Source organism: Euwallacea fornicatus, chromosome 31, assembly GCF_040115645.1.
Source record: "Euwallacea fornicatus isolate EFF26 chromosome 31, ASM4011564v1, whole genome shotgun sequence".
Lineage (NCBI taxonomy): Eukaryota > Metazoa > Arthropoda > Insecta > Coleoptera > Curculionidae > Euwallacea > Euwallacea fornicatus.
Genome location: NC_089571.1, coordinates 1,207,299 through 1,232,363, shown reverse-complemented (window position 1 = coordinate 1,232,363; position 25,065 = coordinate 1,207,299). Strand labels below are relative to the sequence as shown.

The window sequence follows — 25,065 nt, the reverse complement described above, 5'->3', positions numbered from 1 at the left end:
TAATGGTTTGCAAGATTTTTGCTTTGTGATCAAGATTAAAATTGATCTTCTTTTAACAAACTATCAAATCACTATTTTAGTGCACAAATGTAAAAGTTTATTGCGTGTTATACACATTATATGAAATCGCTCTTCTCTTTCGCAATTCCTCCACCCTGTGAACTAGGATTTGGTACACCAACGATTTGAAATTTGCCCAGAAAACAAAAATCCAAGCTATTCAAGTCTGAGGATCTAAAACGCCATCGCTGAGGTCCCCCTCGACCAACCAAAAGGTTGCCATAATGTTAGTTTGGGAATCCCCTTACTTGTGGACTAAAATGAGCTGACGCCCCACCGTGCACAGATCATATTGGTTTTCTCACGAGAAGAAGTACTTCTTCTAAGAGCACGGGAAGGTCCTCTTTGAGAAGCCGATGATAATAACCCCCTTTCAAGCTTGCCGGCAGAATAAAATGATCCTATCAAATAATCACCAATAATTCCTATCAACACGTTTGCAGAAAATTGCTGTTTAAAATAATTTTCTCGCACTAAATACGAATTTTCTTCTTCCCAAGACTATTCATCATGGAAATTTTGGATAGCGTTCCTCGAACAGTTTCCTTCATCACTAAATAAAATGAAACTAGCAAACAACCGATTTTGAGCTAGCATTAGTAGGAATCACTTATAAAAATTCAAACGCAGAAAAAAATCTCGTGGGAGGAGAGCTTTAAGTATTGTGACGGATAAAGATAATCAGATTATCAATCAAAATTCTCCGGACCAATGCGATTTCTTCGTAAATGGCGAAAGATACGAAAATAATGCAAGAGATTGAAAAGTTAAGGAAATGAAGAAGGAATCTAAATGTCAAATCAGAATTCATACAGGATATTCGAAAAAAAAGTTAAGAAACAAAAAATAGCACATAGCCAAAGAAAATATAACACCCTGTATATGGAGACCAACGATTTTGACATTTTTTTATAAAAGTTTTTAAAAAACATAGGGATACAAATATTCTTAAAGCTAACTTTAGACGTACGAAACATACAACAAAAAAATCGAACTTTGTCGTCTCTGTATACCAAAAATGGTACTTTTTTGCAATGGGTATATTAGTATTACCACCTTCTTCTTATTTTACATGGTACTACCAACCCCTTAAATATCTGCAGGATTATCTGTTACACCTTCTATACCGTGTGAGTTTGAATTGTTGCTAACCCCCCCCCCCCCCCCCTTTTATATTTATAACAATTTTTTTTTCACCTGAAAAACAGCATTAAATAAGACAAAAAACGCTATCTTTTGATGTTTGTTTATGTTTTTAAATGTTGCTTACGTGATCGGTAGTGCAAAATGGCCGATATTTTTAAAATTAAAACATCGATCAAATTATACCTCAAATTAAAGGTCTGTTTTTCAAAATTCCATTCAATGGTACATTGTGATTCAAAATCTATAAACTAGTTTTTGAGAAAAAAATTGCATAAATTTGGTAAAAAATGCTATACGAAGTCAGTTAAATAGTATGTAAACAATGAAAAAGTCTAGTTATTGGTAGGAAAGTTGTTGTTTTCAACTTTGTGCTCATATACAGGCTTTGGTTAGAAAGAAAAAGGTGAATGAAAATAACCAGTTCGTTTATCACCACAAAATTGAAAACACACCAACTTCCTATCAATTAACAAGTTTTTCCATTGTTTACCTACTATTTAACTGACTTTGTATAGCATTTTTTACCAAGTTTACACCATTTTTTCCCAAAAACTAATTGACAAACTTTAAATTACAATACACTTGACCCATGTTTTAATTTTAAAAATCCGCCATTTTGCGCCAACCGTGACGGAAGCAATATTTAAAAAATTTAACAAACGTAAAAAAATAGTATTTTTTGTTATATTTAATGCTGCTTTTGATTTTTTTTTTTTTTTAATAAAAATTTATTAAAAATTGGACAGAGGCTCAATCTAGATCGTCTCCATAGATATAACCTTTGGCGTAAAACGATGAAAGCTATAGTGATAAATCCTTGTAAAAATGTAACGGCTGTGACAAAATAGTACTTTGGAATACGACCTGATAAGGAGTTTTGTCTATATTGTAGCCTTTCTGGCATATATTTAATAAATTCACTGAAATTGTCTTAACGAGTTCAATTGATATGAATAAATATACACCGAGTGGTTCATTAAAAAAAAAAAACAACAAGATTAACTATCTAAAGCAAACAATTTTTGAGATATTAGTAATCAAATGCCAGAATAATTTTTCACCCTGTATAGACTTAGGGCCTTTTGGAGTTTTTAGAATGTTTTGCACTTCTACCTATGGTACTTTTTTCTCAAAAATACTAAATTTAGAATGTGGAGAGATGCTTACTCGAAACATGGAAAGTATATAACATGATAAACGCGTAATAGGTAAGGCCTACCTTCCATTATTTTTTTTTAACCTTAAGGCCAAACTACGGAATAAAGATTATAAAACGTTTCACATTTGTTAAATTACTACATTTGCACATATACCCTTCAGGCATTGATAAATTCAGGCAGAAACCAATTCGAATAATAAACAGTAGTAATGATAAAGGAACATTTTTGAGCCGTACTGTATATATGTTAATAGCAAAATTGAGAACATTTATCGGTACCGGAACAAATCGGAATTTAGTCATAATATAAAGTCGAGATCTCGGATTTTGAATTTTTGATCAAAAACTACTCCCATGACGGATTTGAGATGAAATTTGATAACCGATTGGGTTGATATTTCTTCGTATACTCAAGTCAACAAGAAAAAAATGGATAATTAGGTCTAGGAATGTTGCATTCTTAGTACTTTGTCATTATATTTTCCCAACATTCATTCAATCAATTTCGATGGCCCACTCATGATCATTATCCTCTTTCTGACTCTAAAACACAAATCTGCTTTAAGTTTGCTAAATTTTAATGCGCTGTTGAATATCACCATTAATTTAATCTGAGCAAAGAAATGTTTAGCTGTTAATCTATCCAGTGCCTTCGAAAGAAAAAACGATTTTCACGGCCGTTATTTTAGTAACTTACGAAGGTATTTCGTAAGTAACGAGACAAATTACTAACTATTAAACTATTAAAGTTCTTTTCGTCCGGAGTTTAACCTCTCGAATGTAGGACCACTACAATACAAGGTGGTCCTCTGGGAAGTCCCTCGATCGATTGAGGGAAAACCATAATTTGGGAAAATCTTAAAATGGGGAGATATGCCTAAGCCTTTGGGGGACACGCGTTAAAAATATTTTCAATATGGCGGCACTTCCGGTTATTCCTGAAGGAGATGTCGACTCCCTTATTTTAAATGGAACGCCCTATATTTTATCGTATTTTTGCACTCTACGATGAATTCTGAACGCCTTTTATATGAAACGTTTTACGCTTATTCTTAACCGTTCTGGAGATATTTACGCTTAAAGATGAAATTTGACAGTTGCAGTCGTTGATTCATTGGGCAATTTGGGTTCAGAAAAATGGAGGTTTCTAATTAAAAAACACAAGTTTTTAATGATTTATGATCGTCAATTTTAAGAATTATTTATGACCACCCTGTATGTTATTTCGCGAATTTTACGGCACACGCGGCTAAAGTTGTGCTTCACTAGCAATTTCTCAAAAAATCGCAGCGATATAACTTTCCCTTTTCATGATATCACCAAATATATCAATGACTGCAACTGTCAAATTTCATCTTTAAGTGTAAATATCTCCAGAACGGTTAAGAATAAGCGTAAAACGTTTCATATAAAAGGCGTTCAGAATTCATCATAGAGTCCAAAAATACAATAAAATATAAGGCGTTCTATTTAAAATAAACGAGTCGACATCTACTTCCGGTATAACCGGAAGTGGAAGTCGATTCGCTTGAGGTATAACCGGAAGTGCCGCCATCTTGAAAATATTTTAAACGCGTGTCCCCCAACGACTTAGGTATATCCCCACCATTTTCAAATTTTTCCAAATTATGGTTTTCCCGCAGTCGATCGAGGGATTTCCCGAAGGACCACCCTGTACATGAATAAAAATAAAACTAAAGATGACGTAAAATAAGATATTCTACCTAGCTACTTGCAGACTAAAGGAAATGAAAGTTGTGCTTGGAGAAAATAATATTTTAAAGAATAGGGACAGTTTCAAGAGACATATTGTGATTTAAAGTGCATTAGATTATACGGAAATTTTAGGTTACAGATTACCATCGCACTCCTTATATGTATCCATTAATTTACAGCTAAAAGCAAAAATATTAAGCTTCCGACATTGAGATTTGGAACGTAATCGATACACGATAATTTCATAAACTCTCTAGAAAGATGTTGGCATTCGTATATGTCCATCATTAATTGCTGGTTGCATAAGTTGGGAGCAAGCATACAGGGTGCTCCAAAACAACTTTTATTTTTTAAACGGCAACCCCCGATGGTTTACTTCATCTTTCAGCTCTTCTAATTGAACGTTGAGGTGACTAAGTGTTCCAAACTTTAAAAAATCATTCTTGAACAAGACACACAACGCGAAGACTGATAACGATGCAGTCCGTTTACTGCCGAAATCCATCGTTCCAAATTTCAATCAAGGATTCAAGGGCAAAGCTAGAAAAGAGATAGGGGTACATACATCCAGGATTCTTTTGGCAATATTCTGGAAACGCACCGGTTGGGATTGATCCAGAGGTTTTGGATCATATTCTCCAATTTTTTCCAAGGCTTTATCGGACTTGGAGAGCAGTTTAGTCTCCACAAAAGCCTTTAAATCAGCAATTTTCATACGTCTCCGCCCTTTCTCACTTGATGTGCGTTTGTGCAACGATTCGTCTGACGTTTGCTTTTGATTAATATATGGGGATTCTGAAATTGCATCTGTTTTGCCTTATTACAGCTCCAGGTAAAAGAGATAAACAACTACTGTTATTATTACTATTTAATCCATAGCCTAAAGCTGCTATCCCTTGCTGCTAACGACACGATGATGTGGTACTATTACGAGCCCTAACAAATATGTATACAGGGTAAGCCGGGAAGATCGTGCCAAAATTCAGGAGCGTGTTGGACATGAAAAATAAATGTAAAAAAACTCAAATGTTGTTATCAGATTTTCGTTTGTTTACAAGTTATAGAGTAAATAAAATTAAAACATAAAATTTTAAAAAAATTATAAATTTTATAAGAAATTCCATAAATTAATACGTTGGATTGGTCGTGGTGGCCCTATTAGTTGGCCTCCAAGGTCTCCAGATCTGACACCACTAGACTATTGTTTGTGGGGTTGGTTTAAAACTGAAATGTACAGAGTAAAAGTGGACACTCAAAATGCACTAATTCAACGTATTAGAAATGCTGCAGCTGCTGTTAAAGAAAGACATGAAACAATTAGGAGCGCAACGAATGCTCTTCATAGACGAAGCCGAAAAGGTTTAGAAGTTAATGGCAATATTTTTGAACATTTAATATGATATCCAAACGTTCATTTATGGAATTTCTTATGAAATTTATAAATTTTTTAAATTTTATGTTTTAATTTTACTTACGCTATAACTTGTAAACAAACGAAAATCGGGTAACAACATTTGAGTTTTTTTACATTTATTTTTCATGTACAACACGCTCCTGAAGTTTGGCACGATCCTCCCGACTCACCTTGTATATTGGGACGTATTATAATTTTTAAAGTTATCGGCATTTTAAAGAAAATGTGCTTAATATCCTTAAATTAATTATATTTTCAAAATACTTATACATAGCATAAACAACTGCTAGCTAAAACTAATTTAAGGAAATCATCGTTAAATACCAAATATGACAAACTTTAAGAAATATCGTATATTATGTTTCCGAACTCTATCGGGTGATTCAAAAAGTTGGCTCTCCTTTATAACTTTTCTTGTTTTTAAACTTAGAAGAAGTGGAAATTTGAAAGAAGCTACATGAGAATTGAGCCGATTGATTCACATTAATGGCGCTTATGTAGCACTTCCGGTTTAACCGGAAATTACCTCAACTTTCGATTTTTAAATGTAATTCCCTATAAATTTTTGCTTTTTCGGAATCTAGAAGCAATTTTTATCTAAAAATATATTAGAAAAAATTATTTTGCGGTTTTTTCATGTCGAGCTAGGCCACTGAGGCATGCGTATTAGGCACAATTTTAAGTCATAATTGTGGAGAAAAATAATAATTTGTCATTTTATGCAGTATTTATTCTTTTATAAACAATTTTAATACCGAAAAACAGTTTTTCCCACTTTTCTTCCTTTTTCAATTGACAATGTGGTGACCCATTGTGATTTTCTAAAAGAATATTTTTTTCTGATTTTTTGATGCCAAGCACAACGTATGTTCATTTAGAAATGAAGCGTTAATTGATAAAAAAATATTCAAATTTAGAAAAAAACTATGTTGGGCGTGGAGTGCGTCATGGCTGCATTCCAAATAACAGAACGAAAGAATAAAATATTTCTACTTGTGGAAATTTTGTACAATCGTGAAAACGCAGACGAATTAATTATAAAAAAATACAAAATTATACTAAAAGTGGAAACATTGATATGCTGTTAATATCTGGAGAATGTCGTCAAAGGTTTCCACCTAGAAACCATCCGGGCCACCACAATTTTGAAAAATTGATGAATAAAATGAGAAAGGGAAATATTCATGAAGGAGAAAACTTTATTATCAGTGAAGACAAAGATATCGATGTCTTAACTACGGTAGAAGTTGATTCAAGAACATCAATTCGTTAAATAGCCCTAGAATGTGAGATTGGCTATTCGCCAGAGCGTCGAATTTTGACGAAACATAAGTAGCAGTCATACAAATATCAACAACATCAACATTTATATCCAAGAGATCATCAAACACGATTAGTGACCCATTGGGTTTGGGGTCAGTCTGTAAAAAGTTTATCGATACTGCTATTTAGCCCGGATTTTTTAATTATAGAGCTTGATAAACTACACTTTTTCAGCAAAAATGGCCTCGTTGACATGAAATTCAAGGCCTACTGTGACAGTTTCTAGGAGCAACATTTTAATAAATCATATTAGCGATTTTTAGACAAAATCTGCGCGCGCCACTGGATTGGCCACCCCTCAGAACGGACCTGTGCAAAATATTATCGAAAAATTTGAAGTAATAACGATTTTGTAGAACTAAAACTGCACCCTCAGTACATATTTATTTTGAAAAATTCATAGCCGGCTATGGAGAACAAGTGAAGTGCTTAACTGTCAAACAAACGCAACAAGCGTCAACATCGACATTAGAACTTGTTCGTTCTTAATACAAATTGAACAATTAATCGTGATAATTGTGGAAAATTCAAGTGAAAGAGGAAAAACAGAAATTGTTCGTCTTTTTGGTGACAACGTGCGTGCGCCCGGCAGCAGAAGCTGCGGCAGAATGCAGAATTCGACATCGGACATCGAGGTAGACCGGGAAGTCGAAGTAACGAGACAAAATGGACGTCGTGGACTTTCTCTAACAACGAAATTTTGCCATATTTCAACGACGATCCCTGAAACAGCATTAGAATGGCCAGTTTGGACCTTAATATACCCAGATAAAGTATAAGAAGACGTTAGTAAGTACCCAGTGTGCATTTTAAATTCTTCTACAAAATCGTCATTGCTCAAAACTTTTCATTAAAGTTTTGTACAAGCCCGTTTTGAGTGGTGGTCAATCCAGTGGCGTGCGCGGATTTTTTCTAAAAAAATCGCTAATATGATTTATTAAAACGTTGCTCCCAGAAACTGTCGTAATAAGCATTAAATTTTGTATCAATCAGGCCATTTTTGCTGAAAATGTACAGTTTATCGAGCTCTATAATTAAAAAAAATCCGGGCTAAATCGCGCAATTAATGAACTTTTTTGTAGGCCGACCCCAAAACAAATGGGTCGCACTGTACATATAATTGTTAGGGCTCGTGTAATGAAAACTAGCAATCGGACTAGTAATCTAGGATAAAATATTATGCTATCGGAAACGGACATCAGAAGCCTAAGTTTGACTTGCGATGAATACAAAAATATTAAAACAATGTGAGAAATAATTTACTCGCATCCTACACAAAATCTATGAGGTATTTTCCATTCTGAGTTCTTGATGTGTCCAATATTATGCGTGATAAAACCTCAAATGTGTGAACCAAGTCCTATGATCAGTAATATGATACAGGGAATAGACATATTGTACAAAAGTTTTAAGAAAATGTGATTGTTAACAATCCTCTTGACTAACGTAGTTTGATATTGTACCATTAACTAAACGATTGTGGCAAACTCTGAACCTGCACAACGGATTTTTAAACCCACGGTGCTTGTCCATGGAGATTGGATAAGTATAGGACCGTCGATGTCCGACAAACGGAAAGAACTGAATGTTGCAGAGGAAAATTTTCCAACGGAATAAGAGTAAGAAAATTTGAAAGATTTAATAAATGTAATAAATATGTAAGTATAATTTGGATTCTACGTTTTCGTTATCTCCTCAATTTTAAAAGTAGCCTTGCCATGTTCATTAGCATGGAAACTGTTATTGTTTTCATAATTTAACACCTGTGTTTTGCGCATTTGCGCAAAAATTGCCCAGATCCTGGGAAACTGGAGAACAGCACAATAACAGGCTTAGGTGCATGTTCATGCGTAAGCATTCACGGATGAATACAGGTGTTAATTAAGTAGATACATTTATTTCAAGGTGTAAATATTCAGCTGATTTTATCACAAAAAGTTCCTATGAACGTAGGTCCACAACGTCTTCGTCTAAGGACTAGAGGGTGTTGAAATTTTCTTTTTAATTTCTTTTTGTTTTTTTAGTATTTTCGGACCGAGATATAATAATCAGGCAAAGTTTCGTATGCCGGGCAAAATCCAAATATTGCCTTAATTTTTTGATTACTGATAGAGGGCGCCACGTGCAGGGTTCCAGCACATTTTAATTGACCCGAATTTTTTGCGCAACACTGTATACCACTTTTGTGTTGACAGGCGTATTGGACATTTACTTCTATTGAAAAAAGGTCCTCTTGGAAAATGTTTGTAAAAGTGACCGTTGTGAATATAAACCGCTTTGCAATTAACATGACTTGCGTAAAATTGGTTTAATAACAATTATTGAAATTATAAAAATTAATTTATTATTATTATAGTTATTGAAACTGACCACTTCCGGTTCCTATACGTTAATTATATATTAATTTCTACACATTTACAATGTTCTCCGATTATTACACCTCAGTTAAAAATAATAAAAAAGGGAAACAAATTTCAACGCCCTGTAATTCCTAAACGAAGACTACGGACCTACATTCGTAGGAGCTTTTTGTGATAAAATCAATTAAAGGTTCATCCCTTGGAATAAGTACATCTACCTAATTAACATCTCGCATATGAAATGAAGGGAAATGAATTAAAGAATTCTAAAAGAAAATATTATAGTTCGAATAGCTTTTAGGAGGTGTGTCGTAGCTGTGTGGGAAATAAGAAATAGAAGACTTAACTAATTATGCTGATAAGAGCGTTCTTAACTTTATCGTAACATTTCGGTAACGTTTACCTTCTTATCAACGTGCAAACGAGGTGTTTGCTAAACATACCAATAAGCCTTCAGGGGATGTAGAGCTTGTAAAATCAAATATTTAAATCGACAAAAGCTAAGTTCGACATCGTTTCGTTTCGAAGATACAGAGCATTTGATTTGTTTTTTATGTCGTTTAAATGTTTTAAAAACTGTTTGAGATGAGGACTTGAAATGAGGGACACGCCATGGAGGGACATATGAGCGTGTTTTGGGGTAGGCAGAATGTTTGGACTTGTACCAGCAGTGTCCGTGCGGCCATTAAACTCTTCTACACGTGTAAATGGCTTTGAATTTAACGAAATTGTACTTTGGAACAAGAGTATTATTTGGCCATGAGGCATATTTCATACCTGTTTGTCTTCATATCCTCTACCCCTACTAAAAGAAAATTAAATTCATTTCTCCTAAAGAATTTTGAAAAAATCGCACTTGGAAACCTATACCAGTTTTTTGGTGGACACAGGAATGAGAAGCTGCTTTTTATCATGAAACGGCTACTTTATCAGCGAAACTGACTGATGGAATATTAAAAAAATATATTCGTATTTAAAAAAGTCAGTGGCCTACCATTTTTGTCAGTAAAAACATCCTATCGAATGACCGCCCGGACGCCACTGGTGTAAGTGAAAATATTCTGTTTACTCCAGAACATGCACATGTATCCTGTCATAGCGTGTTCTTAATGTCATGTCTTTATCCCAAACCGTCCTTGAAATATTTTTAAAAAATTTAAATAACTAAGACAGCATTCAGTATCTAGGGAATAAAGCGATTTCGGGCCTAACTTTATCCGATTTAAATATTTGCCTTTATGAGCTCTAAATTCCTCGAAAGTTTGTCAATTTGTTTATGAAACACTCTGTATATGTATCGTATACTGTACGCTCGCTTACAGACCATTAATCGTTGCCTATATTTTTAAGGACAACAGTATGACGCACATAAGCGGCCTGCATTAACTGTAGAAATGAATGTTAAGGGGCATCTACAGCCGCGTGAAGCAAAAGTCAAATGTAAATAGAGAGGAATTTCATGACATAAATGGATTGATAAATACAATACATGAAAAGTACAAGCCGAAAAAACTATAAATGTAAGTTAGGCTTGCTACGAACCAACTAAGTATTAATATTCTCTCTCTCTCTCTCTCTCTCTCTCTTTGGTAAAATGCACACGTCATCAATAAGCAAAATTTGATTTAACTCTTTTGTACGTATTTCGTTCCCACCTTGTAGAATAAAACCGGAAGGTAGTAAAGCTAAAGCTCAATATTTCAGCGTAATTTTCGTTAAATGAGCTTCAGAACCATGGAGGGTGGAATCGAATCCGTTTTGAAATTGCGGCGCTTGAAGTCCAATCAAGAAAATACCTTGAAGACTTTAAATCCTTCAATGAAGGCCACATTTAAATTTAAAGAAATTAACAAGCATTTTCCGTGTTGCGACTTGAAGGGCAAACATTACTGAATTATTTTCACAAGGGGAGGACTAAATAATACTTTTTCTTTAAATCAAGCGTAAAACACCTTGGACTTCCAAAATAAATTGCAAAACAGTAATGTTTTAAACAATCTTACTATTTGCCTTAAGAACGAATTTGAATTTTGCCGCTCACAAAATCTAGAAGAAATGCGATGATCTTTCAGACCATGAATGACAACTCAAAGCCATTACATCCTTCGTAAAAAAATTATGGTTGTTTAAATTTGAAAATCGATTCTCAGTATCCCTATTTTTTCTCTTTATACAGTGTGTCGCATTTAGGATGAAGACACCCCCATATTTTTGTTATTTGAAAGGGTACAGATTTGACTTTTTGCGCAGTCGCATTGGTTGAGGAGTCGCATTTTTTAAGATGCTCAACCGATATCTCAACTGTAAACTACAAATTGACAAACAGGGTTCGAAATTTCGCCATCAACGAAATTATGATGGAGTTCCCCGTATACCAACGGCATATCAACCTATTGTTGTTAGAGCAATTATGGGCTAATGTAAATTTAATAGTGATAATATTTGTAAAAATAACACGTCGAACACCATTTCAGGGCCGGATTTTAAGCCTCATGAGTAAACTGCATAAAAATAGCAAACATTGAACGTTTGCGTTTTCAAAATAACTGATAAAATTGTGTGACAAAAATAACGCTGTTTGCGTTGAATTTATTATTTTATGCATGGACGGATTTAGATTTTTTCCAAAAATGTACTTTCACACGTGGATATTTCGATCGTCTTTGAAATTTTGCCGAAATTTTTGAGGTTTACGTCTTGCCAAAAGGAAGACCCCCACTTAAGATTCACACTGTATAAAACTATTTTAATTTTTTTTATACATTGCAGTGTAAATCGGACACGGGAATTTTGGAAACTCTTATGACAGACAGGCTTAAATGGGCAATGTTAAACAAAGTTGTAAAGTCTCATATCCTGCTTAAAAATTGCATTTAAGGTTTTACCGTTTTCCTAAAAAAATTGATTTTTTTTTTTAAATTGGAATAAATTGCATTTTAAACTTTGTAAAAATATTTTTAGACCAAGCTGAAAATTGTTTCTATGACGAAACCTTATTTATGCCATCTTGTCTTACAGCGGACAGATCTGTCGCAATTTTATAGAAAAATAGTAAAGCGGAGATGTTTGCATTTCTCTTTTAAACAGAACCAGTAAAAATACGCCTTTTCTGTCCCTGAACGCTCTAGTCTATTATTTAGTTCAGGTTAGTTCAAGTTAGTTCGGGTTAGTTCGGATTAGTTCGGGTTAGTTCGGGTTAGTTCGGGTTAGTTCGGGTTAGTTCGGGTTAGTTCGGGTTAATTCAGGTTAGTTCAGTTAGTTTTCGAGATTAGAGATCGTAGTATTTTGCGTTCTTTTTTGGAAGCTCAAAAGTGTTGTACGCTTGAAGTGAGAAAAGTTGTTTTACGTTCTTTAAAAATATTACGATTCGAATCTCGCTTAACTTACCAGTAAGAAACGAAACGTCTTTTTGTTCGGGTACTTCTATGAAGTCCTTGTTTTCCACTTTTTTTGAGTCGTTGTTGGGATAAAACGATACTTCGATTTTCGGTATTGGCAAGGAATTACTTCTTTTCCGTGGCTGGTGCTGCGCAGCGCTTTCTTCGCTTATATCTCTCAGTCTAGAAGAAATTAAACATTTTACGATATACAGGGTGTCCGGAAATTAAAGGTAAATATTTCAAGGGGTGACTGCGTCAAAAAATAGGCAGAAAACCTCATATAAACATAAGTCGGCAAAGAGGCCCTAAGGGAGCTAGGCCCTTTTAAAAAGTGAACCCAAAATTTGGGTTTTCATCAATATATTCGAAACAGTTTGAGATATTCCTGAAATTTTGACTGTTATATCAGATTTCTATGATAAATTTGAAAATTCAAACGACAGTTTAAAATATTTTTTAGAAGTGTGTTAAACAGGGCTGGCTTAGAGTATTTTCAGCTCTAACTTTTTCGCTTGTGACTTTTCTTACATTTTGACTACATGTATTGAAAAAGCACGGTTTTCTAAGTTAAAAAGGTGCTTTTTGGCGACTTCGAAATAAAGCCCTGTTCTCGAACAATATAGATTTTCTATAGTACAGTCACCCCCCGACATATTTGCCTCCAATTTCGGGACACCCTGTATTATCAACGTCAATATTTGAAAAGAGTTAATACTCAAAATGGGGTACACTACATAAAATATTGTCAAAATGCAAAGTCCTTCAATGTTTAGTTAGAAAGTGATAGCTGGCAGTTAACAACTAATTAGCAGATAAAATGTTGTTGAATCTGATGTTAAGCTTAACCAAGGACAGCTATATGGAACACCTCCGTAAGCATCATAGACACTTTGACTGGTGATTAGTTTAGGGAGTTAGCACCGATTGCAAGACACTTCAGGTGGAGTTTTAGCAGCACATTGAAGCAACAAAACTAAAAGTGACGTCATTAAAGTGTCGTCAACTTTAACCGAAAGCTCGTTTCCATAGAAATAAAGAATCTGATCTATGCCCAGGCTTTATTCGAACGTTGCCATGGAAATTGGCTGACAGTTAAAGTTGGCAGCAGATTAATAACTTTTTACTTATGGATAGAAAAACCTTTGGACTCGCCCCATGTTAAATTATCATGAAATTTAGCAAATTGTTTAAAGTTTTTGGGGACGTCTATGAATATCTATGTTGAGTATTGAGTCAAATAAATAGTTTAACCCACCGATTGTAAAGAAAGTGTAAAGCCCAATAAATTCCTTCTTCTTGCCAATCAGTAATAAAAAGGCATCTTAGCACTGCCGCATCTAAGAAGGTGGCAGCGCTTAAGTCCATAATGTGCTGTGAGCCGAACTTCGGGCCTGAGTCCGCTGGTAAATCCGACTTCTTTCCTCCGCTGTCAATAGAATCCTTGTCAGTCGAGGATCTAATGCATAAACAACAAAATTTTTTTATAAATTTTATTTAATTATAAATAAATTAATTATAATTATTATTTAAATATATATTCTTACCCAACTTTCTGCATTGGAGCTTTAGCAGTTTTAGTATCAGTCATTGTAGGAGTTGATTGATCAACTTGCGCATGGTCATTGCTCTTGTTCACATTATTTGTTCTCCCGCCCCTACGCATTGCCAATTGGATCAAGCTAGTTTCAGCCTGAAAATGTAATAAAGGGAATTAAACTGGGACATAATTCGAGAATAAACCATCGAAATCCGAATAAAGCCAATGAATACAGTGCGGTCCTCGGTAGAATTCATCGAACAAGCAAATATAACTTTTAAAAAAATTTTTTATTTGGTGCCTTTCCTAAAGCAATTAATTATAAATCTAATATGTTTTAATGACGGTGGCATTGCCACCTGTGCTGATGTCAAAAGTAGAAGTAGAGCTTTAGATGTTTTTTGTCAAAAGTGATGCCAAAAAGCCACCAAAAAATAAGTCGAGGAGAGTGAATAACAAATTATAATCTTAAAATTGAGTTCGTGTTGAATACAGGGTGGTCCGCAACTAATAGATCAACGTTGATCCACATATTCTTTCTGCAAACACATTAGGATATAGTTAAATTTGTCTTAGATGAAAATTGACGGTTTTCAGTACGCAGGGTGTCGAAGTTTTAATTATTTTTTTCTAATTTTGCCAATAGTTGTGACAGCTTTTAAAATGTTTAATTTATATTTTTACGTGGTGATATTTACAAATATACCAGACAAATCACCCGTTTTTTATCATTATTTTTAAGATTCTGTACTAACGCCACAATGTAGAAACAATATATCAAGAAAAAATAACATTTACACTACGTATAATTCTACTTATTTATATTATTTTATGTAAAAATTACCAGACATTAAAGAAATAAGATTTTTTTTAAATACTTGCATTTACATTTGCGTACAGGGTGTTGAAAAAAGATTGTAAAACATTTAAAGAGGTAATAGTATGGACCAAAATGAACAATAAAGTCTTAGCAAACATGGGTCCGCAACGTAACAGTTTCGGAGATATGGAAGGTTATTCTTTTTGGAAAGATTTATTTCCAATTATTTATTGCTTATTTATTATCAACAAATAACAAAAAAGTCTCTAACAAAAACAAAAAAACACAGTTACATAAGGTGTTCAAAGTGCCCTTCTTCCATTTCCAAATAGGCCCGACATCTTGGTCTAAAGGATATTCGATCCCTTTCTAAAACCCCCTTTAGACCATCAGACAAAGATGTCGGACCTCCTTGGAAATGAAAGGAGGGCACTTTGAACACCTTATGTAACTGTGTTTTTTGTTTTTGTTATTTGTTATTTTTAGACAATAAATAAGCAATAAATAATTGGAAATAAATGTTTCAAAAAAGAATAACCTTCCATACCTCCGAAACCGTTACTTTGCGGACCCATCTTTACTAAGACATTTTCGCTTATTTTGGTCCATCTACTCTTTAAATATTTTACAATATTTTTTAACACCCTGTATGTACTGGTTTGGTGTAATTGTTCTAGTCCTGTTTAGGAGGCATCATCATATTTCAACTTTACATATCTGTGTTGGAATTTGGTACAGCAGATCCAGGATCCCGAATTTAAAACAAGAAATTTCGCATCAGTTAGTCGGTTATTCCCAATAAGCGTTGCTATTTTTTAAGTATTTTTACGCATAACAGCTTTCACTAAAATTGAAAATTTAGTTCTTATTCCCGCCAGGACACTCTGTATACTGGACAATATAGGGAATTCGTCTTTTTAAAAATTTGAAAACTTACAGTATATATTGATGGATCCTTTAAAAATCCATCGGATTCATTCAATGGGGGTAGACTGAAGATGACCACGTGTTCTTCTTCAGTGCTAGAACTTTCTTCTGGAATTGTCTCTGGGAACACAGTGTCTTTAGGAGAAGACACCCATCCAACCTTAAGAACAAAGTTTTTGTTAAAAATTTTATGAAATTATGAGTAAATCAAAATTGCAATCATAACAGATGATAAATATACAAATGTAACGTTTTTGAGATGCAGATTTCAAAAATGTGGAATAAATTCGATAGCCTGAGTGTTGAACTTATGGGGTTGCACCATCAATCACGAAGTCGTCTCTAAATGGCTGAATGCTTTAAATAGGATTTATCTTTAATTAAAAAGATATTTTAAGTTCATCAAAGTAACTTACACACGTGATAGAGTTTAAGGTGACGATTCACAGTTTTACATTTGTAAATAGAGCTGTGATTGCTTTTTTTCCTTAATAATCCCAAATCAAAGTTTATTTTCAAAATTATATTTTTCTTTGCTTTTATTGTAATGTGTCAATCCCTTTAAATCCTTTAACCGTGAGAATGATGTTCCTAAAAACTCCATCCTCGAAGTTCTTTAGGTTTTTGCCCTTAAAATACAGTTTTTTCGCCCTAATTGAAAAGGTTTCCTCTATGTCAAATGCACACATTAACCGAAAAAATAACAGTTATACCGATTTGCTTTTACAAAGTCACCTACATAAACATTCATTTACTCAAATTAACAATGAATAAGTTGAAAATATGTGTTGGATAAACATTTCGAAGCAACAATAACGAAAAAAATAACCAAATCAGTTCATAATTTGTAAATCTACAGGTATGTAGGGTTACGTAACTAACTCTTCGCTTTAGTTTCGTACCTAGTCATTTTGTAAATATGCGTTAAGTTTAAATTTGATAAGGGTTAGACAGTAGGAATTACTTTTAAGATAGAAATACCCCCTGAGGCACGGCACTGGTAGGCATTGACCAGAGCATGAGAATTTCCCATGCCATGCCTTGTCGATGTTGGAAATCTCCGCAATAGACCTTGTCGGTCCCACAGCTGCAGTTCCAATTCCCGGTTAAGACGCCACGGTTTAATGCGGCAAATGATACAGATGGCACCCTGGCCAAGGTACGCCCATGGTTTATCACCATGGATGTTGGTACTTAAGGATGGACAAGGCATGGAGGGCTCTCTCACCCACAGGACCATAGAAGCAGGAGTACCCCAGGGAGCGGTACTGTCGCCGTTCCTATACAACGTCTACGTGTCGGATCCCCCCAGGACGGAAAGGACGGAACTGGCACTATACGCGGACGACACGGCAATACTAGCACGATCTGGCAACGGAAAACAGCTAGTCAAGTACCTGCAACAAGAAGTCACAGCGCTGGAAAAATGGTTCGCCAAGTAGAAGATCAACGCCAACGCCGAGAAAACCCAGGCCATCGTATTCACCCGAAGGAAGAAGCTCAAGACGGAGGACAAAGTGATCATCCAACACAAGCCAGTGCAATGGAGCAACAACGTTACCTACATTGGAGTTCACATGGACGAGAAGCTCACGTGGAAGCAACACATCGAGAAGGCCACATTAAGGGCAAAGATGACGAGGGCGAAGCCCTACCCCATGATCAGCAGCAAGTCCAAACTACCGCTCAGGAACAAGATCACGCTAGTCAAGACAGTAATCCAACCACAACTGACGTACGCATCAACAGCATGGGGGTATGCAGCCAAGTCGCACCTGAAACGCCTGCAGGCAGTGGAAAACATTGCACTGAGGACGATTCTAAACACGCCTTGGTACGTCAGCAACGAGATCATCAGAAGGGACCTCAACTACACGTCGATGACGGAAGTCATTAGAAGCCATGCCACCAAGACGTTCCAAGCCACGGAAGACCATACAAATGCGCCGATCAGGAAGGCAACAGACTACCAACTGGAGGATGCCATCCCACACAAGAGGCCACGACACCAACTTCTGGACAATGGATGACAATAGGGAGCCAACCAACGGGACATTAAAAATTATTTTTTCAGGACATGTAAAAAAGGCATCCACAACGATGTATGAACGAGGACCGAAAGCAATTCGGGTACTTTGACATCATCGTCTGTGAAATAAGACCAAAAGAAAAAAGAGCCGACAAACAAAAAAATGGACCACAAGAACAAAAATATAAAAAGAGGTTAGAAAAGCCTCCGTCGGCGGGAAAATTCTAGCCAAAGATCAGGGGGGGGGGCATAAACCATCCCCCCTCAAAAGAGGAAAAAAATACTAAAGAGATGACAGAGTAAGAAGCGACGGTCCCGCTTGTCTCTCCTTAAAAACAGGACAAAAACCAAGCGACCCAAAATCGCGATCGAGGATGTTGAGGCACGGGCTCCAAACCTCCAAAAACACGGGGATTTTGGGTGAAAACCCCACACAGGCTGGTGCACGGGCACCAGTAACGTCTTACCGACAAGATTTTTTTGCCCCAGGGTCGCGCCCCCCCCCCCCCAAAAAAAAAAAAAAAAAAAAAAAAAAAAAAAAAAAAAAAGAGGGCTCTCTTTCTCGCCCTTGTTTTTTGGGATACGGTCGATCACTGTAACGCAGTCGTCGTGTCCGCGCTCATCTAATTCATAAGTCACTCTCTGTATATTCCGTATTAATACACGTAACCTTGTATACCTTCTCTTTGACCTGTGATTTCATTACAAAGTTATAACCAACATCGTATATCTAAAGTAGTATCAAAACCCGATGCTACAGGTATGGCATCAAATTTTTTTAATTAAGATATTTTGGAATGCTCGATTTCCATTGCCGTTCATTAATCGATGCATTTAGTAATGCGAAAGAATTTAAAATAATGAGGCTCTTTATAATAAGCTGTAAATAGATGAAAAATAAATCAAATGTGCATTCTCATAAATTATCAATAATATAGAAAAATATCTTCAATGCAAGATATTGAGATAAAAGAATGTTCACTTTAAGTTCGTTAACAAATCGATTAAGCGCCCATATCAGGGGTTAAGTTGCACCACTTTGCAGCAGTCATATAAAGAAAGAAAATTATGTTATGGGTGCTTATTTTCATGAAATGAGATATTTTTCCAACCAAAATACATTAAAAAAAAATTATAGAATCTTTAAAAATCCCGGACCGAAACGTTACAATATAAGTGAGGAAAAGATCATTCGAAAATTAAATACAATTGGAGAAGTCTTAGAAGATGCGGATGCTTCCATGCAGACTCTGGCTACAAGTAGCATTTTAAGAACGCTTAAAGCACCGTTATAAATCTTATCGCACCAGACGTATTCATCAACTTCATGAGGGGGACGTCGCTATGAAGTTGAGATTTTGCCACTATCTTTTGGAGAATTGCAACCAAGATACGAATTTTCCATTAACCGTTATTTGAACTGATGAAGCCAGGGCGGCGTTCGGACTTCTTGCATGTTGTAAATCATTGCCCATCTCACGTTGTAAATCACGGCGAAGGGAAGGAATGCCCTTTGTTGGAAAGGAGACACATGGGTCCGCGTGTACCTTCTACAAGTGGACAACGGCTAGGAAACATCTGTGCTGCGCATGAGGTGCAGATGACTAAGGATCAGGGAGAGAGGCAATGGTGATATACTGCAAGATGGCAGAACACCCTTGGCAAGTGATCAAATCGGGCGCACTTGATATCCCTCGGGGATTTTTTGTTATCTTCGTTACTTGTCAAAATAAATACGTCAAAATCAATCACAACTGAGCAGTTAATTCCTCACGCTCACGTGATTCACGACCTCTATTTACCACTGAGCATTTCGAGATGATATGAGGAGAGTCATCACTATATCCTACAGGCGGATAATTCTGGAATGTTTGACAGATACAATTCTTACCGTGAGTGCACAGAAAATCCACATGAGGTTGTTTCACAAAATCGTTAGAGTCGGTTTAGACTTACCACATAGGTGGGGATATTTAGAGTGGTATTCGTCGAACCTCATTTTCATGAAGGACATTGGACGGTTGAAAGTTATCAACACCTGTTGACCAATCGCCTTATTTAGTTCCTTGAAAAGTCACCCCTCGCTCATGTTGAAAGGTCCTATTATCAGCAAGACGGATGTTCTCCTCATAAACAAGAATTAGAACTAGATTTTTAATTGAAGAGTTCCAGCAGCAGTGGAATGGGACGAGCGGTCGGCGAGCTCCTGTGAATCTCGCTCTCATGGATTTCTTCTCGTGGGAGAGATTAGAAGATATCATCTTCAAGGGGTAGAGTTAGAGGAGTAGAATTGCTGAACATGATTTTGTAAGAATCGCTGCTGCAGGACTGTTAAGTAATTGTGATTTCGTGCGGAAAAGATGTTTGCAACGTATCATAAGCGAAAATGCTCAGTTTGAACATCTACGTTGACGGTACGTTTTAAAGTTTCTTTCATTTTATTGTACGACGTAAAGTTACGTGTTTTATTAAGTTTCGACGCCTTTGACAGCAATTTCCATAGCCAATTTATGTCAAAATATTAGTGCGTTAAATTTCCGCCATTGTTTATAATAAATATTAAAGTTATATAAAATATAAAAAGAGTTTAAAATTGTCTATTTTGTTAAGCCGTGGCCACTTATGATTCATATTTGAAGAAATGAAGTTATAGAGATTTGCAGGAAAACGGTGAATAGCAGAAAAAATTTGAGCATTCCATTAGATTCCTCTCGAAAAGGCGCTTTAATAATGTTTATTTACGCAGTTCGAATATTTTAGTAAATAAGAAGAATATTGGCAATTTTCAAAATGGCCAAAATTTGAGAAACCTTCTATATCTTAGCGAACTTTGACGGTATCGGCAAACGGTTTTCGCCATTAGACGTTCCTCAAAAATTGAGCCCGTTACGACTGAATCAGGCTTCTTCTATCTAGTCAGGTTTTTCCTGCCAAAAAGGTCCGGATTAAAACACCCTGTACATATGTTGACGAGAATGGCGAACTTATGACGCAACTCCACAGGTTCGACGCTCAAATTATACGGAGGGTTCGAATTTTCACACGAGCATTGTGCAACAAAAGAGAGAACGGAAGCAGGCTGTACCCTTAATGCTGAAAATCCGTCTTTTTAACGTGTTATTGCTCGTTCTGTAATGAGATGCATGAGGAGGAATGTTAACACATTTTCGCTGTAGGAACAAGAACCACAACGACCAACAACTACATACTAAGTTCGTCGCATCTGGTTCGAGTAGAGCAAATCCGGACCCGTCCCGACATTTTGTTCCATTAATTTAAGATTTTCAACACGAAATCGGAAACCGTATTTTAGTGATACTCTACCTCATCATCACATTTTGAGGTAATAGTGGCAGTTACCACTGTTACTGGAGTGGGGGGTATAGCGCTCGTGGAGAATCCCAAAGTTTGCTCCGGACCGTTGACTTGTCCTTGTGGCGAACCATCCTTCTCAGTTGAAGTAGACTCTCCTTGGGAATGCTTCGCTAAAAATTAACCCACCCTTAAGCAACCTACTTTAGCATGCTTAGTTTAGCATTTTGCTACCTCTATTGTTATTTTGAGATTTTGCGTCACTTCAAGCCGTAAATGTTACTGTTATTTACGTTAACGAACTCCAATGTAATTACGGAGACCGTTAACGTTATCTACGGGCCACATTTATTGCTAGTTGGGCCATAATATCGAACAGTTTAACAGCACCAATACAAAGTTTGTGACATTTTAAACGAGTAAACGCTGTCGAAAAAGCATTTTTTTGCATGCTAAGAGAACGAGGTTTTTTTTTTATTATTTGAAATAGTTATTTAACAAATAATATTTTATTTTAAAGTATGAGCGGAACTAAAGTCGTGATTATTAATCGCTCATTGACATTCGTGTTATTTATAACACTTTTCTGTCGGCGGTATCACGAAAATAAAAAAATATATATACACTGACTTTCAAAAAAACCGCAACACCAAGAAGAACGCACTGTATGTATTTGAAGTTTTGGTATGATTTTAGACTTGTAAAGAGAAAAAAATGATGAAAATTTCAAATTCGTGGTTTAATGCGATATGAAGTTTTTCTTTACTTTTTTATCTGTGACGATCGTTCTTTTTGCACATTTTTTTGCAGGCGGATAGCGATAAAGGTACTATCGTTAGTACCATATTGAATGTATGGTAGTGCAAAGTGCCTCGTGCACGCCAAAATGCAGTTTATCGGCAGTTAACTCCCTTCGAAAGGGGAAGAATTGTTGGTGTGCATGAGGCAGGTTTACCTTTCCGCGAAATTGCACGTAGATTGGATCGAAACGCATCAACAGTGCCAAGAGCTTGGAGAGATTGGTCTGACGAAGGGTCAGTAAATCGTCATCGTGGTAGTGGCCGTCCAAGAATGACGAACCTACGCGAAGACCGGCGACTTCGTCGTTCAGCAACGTTTGAAACAATTCCGTCTCTTGGTGCTAACTGGGTAGCCACCCTAAATCGAAGGGTCTCCCTTGGTACGATGTATCGCAGAATTCGAAGTTTTGGACTAAATTCATATCGTCTTCCATTATCACGAAACCACAGGGTGGCCTGACTGGAGTGGTGTCGTCTGAGAGTGCAATGAGCGGATGAGTGGAGAAGAATCGTGTTCAGTGATGAGAGCCGATTTTGTTTATGGCGATCTGATGGACGGTTACGTGTTAGAAAGCGCAGAGGAGAGCGATTAAATTTGTAATTTTTGGAGTCATTCTGGTTTAACACCAGGTGTCATGGTTTGGGGTGCCACCCACTATGGTAGTCAGTCTCCTCTTGTTTTCATTTATGATAGATTAAATGCTCAGAGGTACGTTAATAGTGTCTTAGAACCGGTTCTTGTACCATACATGTACGACCATCCTGGAAGCACATTTCAACAGGATAATGCGCGACCACATGTAGCCAACGATACTTTGAGATATTTGGAAGCTGAAAATTGGCATACTTTGCCTTGGCCAGCTCGGTCTCCAGATTTGTCCCCAATAGAGCATGTATGGGATATGATGGGTCGGAGACTTCAACGTATAGCTCGCCCTCCGGAGACCATAGATGAACTCCGCGAGTAGGTGCAGATTGCCTGGGATACAATACCACAGGAAGATACTGACAATTTAATTTTAAGCATACCGCGTCGCTTACAGGAATGTATTAATTTAAGAAGAGATACCACCCATTATTAAATTATTATTAAATTTTTTCACTTATTCGCAATAATTTTCTTTTGATATCTTGATCGTTTTTATCTATTACCCAACGTAATGCCAGAATTTCAAACGTGCACGATGTGTTCTTCTTGATGTTGCGGTTCTTTTGAAAGTCAGTGTAAAATCACGAACATTTATAATTTAAACGTAAAAGTCACTCTACTTACTCTGTGGATTCGCACGTCAATCCGAAATTGAAAACTCGTATTACGAGAAGTTAAACATTAATAAGGCGCAGTTTCATGAAGGACTGTTACATATCCGTGGGAATTACTTGCGAGAGTTAAAAATTTACTTTACCTTTAGGAGGGAAGAAAAAAGGTATCAATTCGTCGTCAACTGCCAACGTTTGTCTTAACACATCCAATAACGAAATAGCGAACCATTGGAAACCAGAACACGTATTTTACTAATATTAATTTCACCTCGTTTTTAATAGGGAAATTTAAGAATACTTAAATTACTTAAAACGTTAATTAAAAACACTTACGGCCGACAAACACATCATCAAATTGGTGAGATTTCCATTTGTTCTTGTGGAAAAACTTGGGCTTCGGTTTGCAGTGTGAGATGAAGCACGACGCTTCCGGATGTCGAAATTCCCACATCGGCTGCCATATTTTCAAACCGTTTTCCAATCGAAAATTTTGAAAATCCGACTCTTTCAGGTTTTGGCAAAGGGGAGCGAACAGGTAAACAAATAGCTGAAACGAGTAACATGGGAAAAATTAAGCTTTTACAGCTGCCATAAAATAACATTCTATTTTAAAAGAAAAATATCTTTCTAGGATGTGTATAATGATCCAAATTAGAGCATCTCTAAGCTCTAGATGCATGCGGGCACTCTTGTCTACCGTAACCTCCTCGTAACTCAAAACGAGACATTCCACTTGATTATCAGAGTCAAGTAAAGGGTGCAATAAATAAATATACAGGGTGTCCGGAAGTAACGTTGAAATATTTTAGGAGGGGATTCTAGAGGTTAAAATAATTTAAAAAATTCTTATAAACATACTCCCACAAATGCTTCTTTAAGGGTCTAGAACCCTTTAAAGGAGGACCTCTGAAGATGGTTTTTTTGCAATATTTTCGAAACTGTGTTAAAATGAAAAAAATCGGTATATTTTAATGAGTTAGAATGGGAAAACTTTCTTTGTGGTAATAATTGCAAATATTAGCCAGAGTCGTCACATACAGGGGGCCTCCTACGTGACTTTTTTGTTTGTGACAATTCTTTATTTTTTAAATCAAATTATTGATTCTTCAATATTTTTCAGTAAAAAAGTGCCGTATTGACCGTTTTCTAGAAAAATGGATTTTTATAAATCGATGCACGATTCCAGAGACACATTCCTTGTAATAGAAGTAAGTTTAACCATTCTAACTTAATAAAAAAATGCCGAATTTTTTAATTTGAACACAAACCGTTTCGAAAATATTGCGAAAAAACATCTTCAGAGGTCCTTTAAAAGGTTCTAGCCCCTCTAAAAAGCATTCTTTGGGGTATGTTCATAAGACCTTTTTTTTATTATTTTAACCTCTAGAATCACCTCCTAAAATATTTCACCGTCACTTCCGAACACCCTGTACAATATTTTTTAATAAATAAAAAACGGTAAATTGCCATAGCAACGAGTCAGAGGCGTCTTCCAGCAGTTATAAAGAATTTCAGGAGCATAGCTCCAAAGCTCTAAATCTATGAGCATTTAAACACTCCTCTTATTCTAGCAGGAACGGGTCTTTTAGCACGGGAATTACACATGCTACTCATTTTTATTTAAAAAAATCATGAGCAGTTTCAAGGAGTGATCGTATATTCCAAATATTATGGCTTTTGTTCGATTGATTAAAGTCATCGGATCTCATGAACGAAAGTTTGATGATTTGACCACAGTAATCAGACCTCACCTTAGCAAACCTGAATTTACCGTTGTAGGGCCAGTTCTTGAAATTGTCCAATCACATACATACACTCG

General features: G+C 36.0%; 1 protein-coding gene across 12 annotated transcripts in view; it reads right to left on the bottom strand.

The window, feature by feature from the left end:
• unc80 (unc80, NALCN channel complex subunit) overlaps positions 1–25,065 on the bottom strand; it is a 108,566-nt gene that overhangs the window by 80,329 nt on the left and 3,172 nt on the right. For 5 of the 12 annotated variants that reach the window (XM_066298639.1, XM_066298640.1, XM_066298642.1 and 2 more), the window contains exons 7-13: positions 23,580–23,793; positions 21,196–21,356; positions 15,853–16,002; positions 14,103–14,248; positions 13,814–14,014; positions 12,566–12,738; positions 4,647–4,888 (exon numbers count right to left, since the gene is read on the bottom strand). In XM_066298639.1, coding sequence (XP_066154736.1) covers positions 4,647–4,888; positions 12,566–12,738; positions 13,814–14,014; positions 14,103–14,248; positions 15,853–16,002; positions 21,196–21,356; positions 23,580–23,793 — 1,287 coding nt within the window. Of the gene's footprint in view, positions 1–4,646; positions 4,889–12,565; positions 12,739–13,813; positions 14,015–14,102; positions 14,249–15,852; positions 16,003–21,195; positions 21,357–23,579; positions 23,794–25,065 lie in introns of those variants that run through there. The other 7 variants (XM_066298643.1, XM_066298649.1, XM_066298641.1 and 4 more) reach the window with 5 other exon arrangements.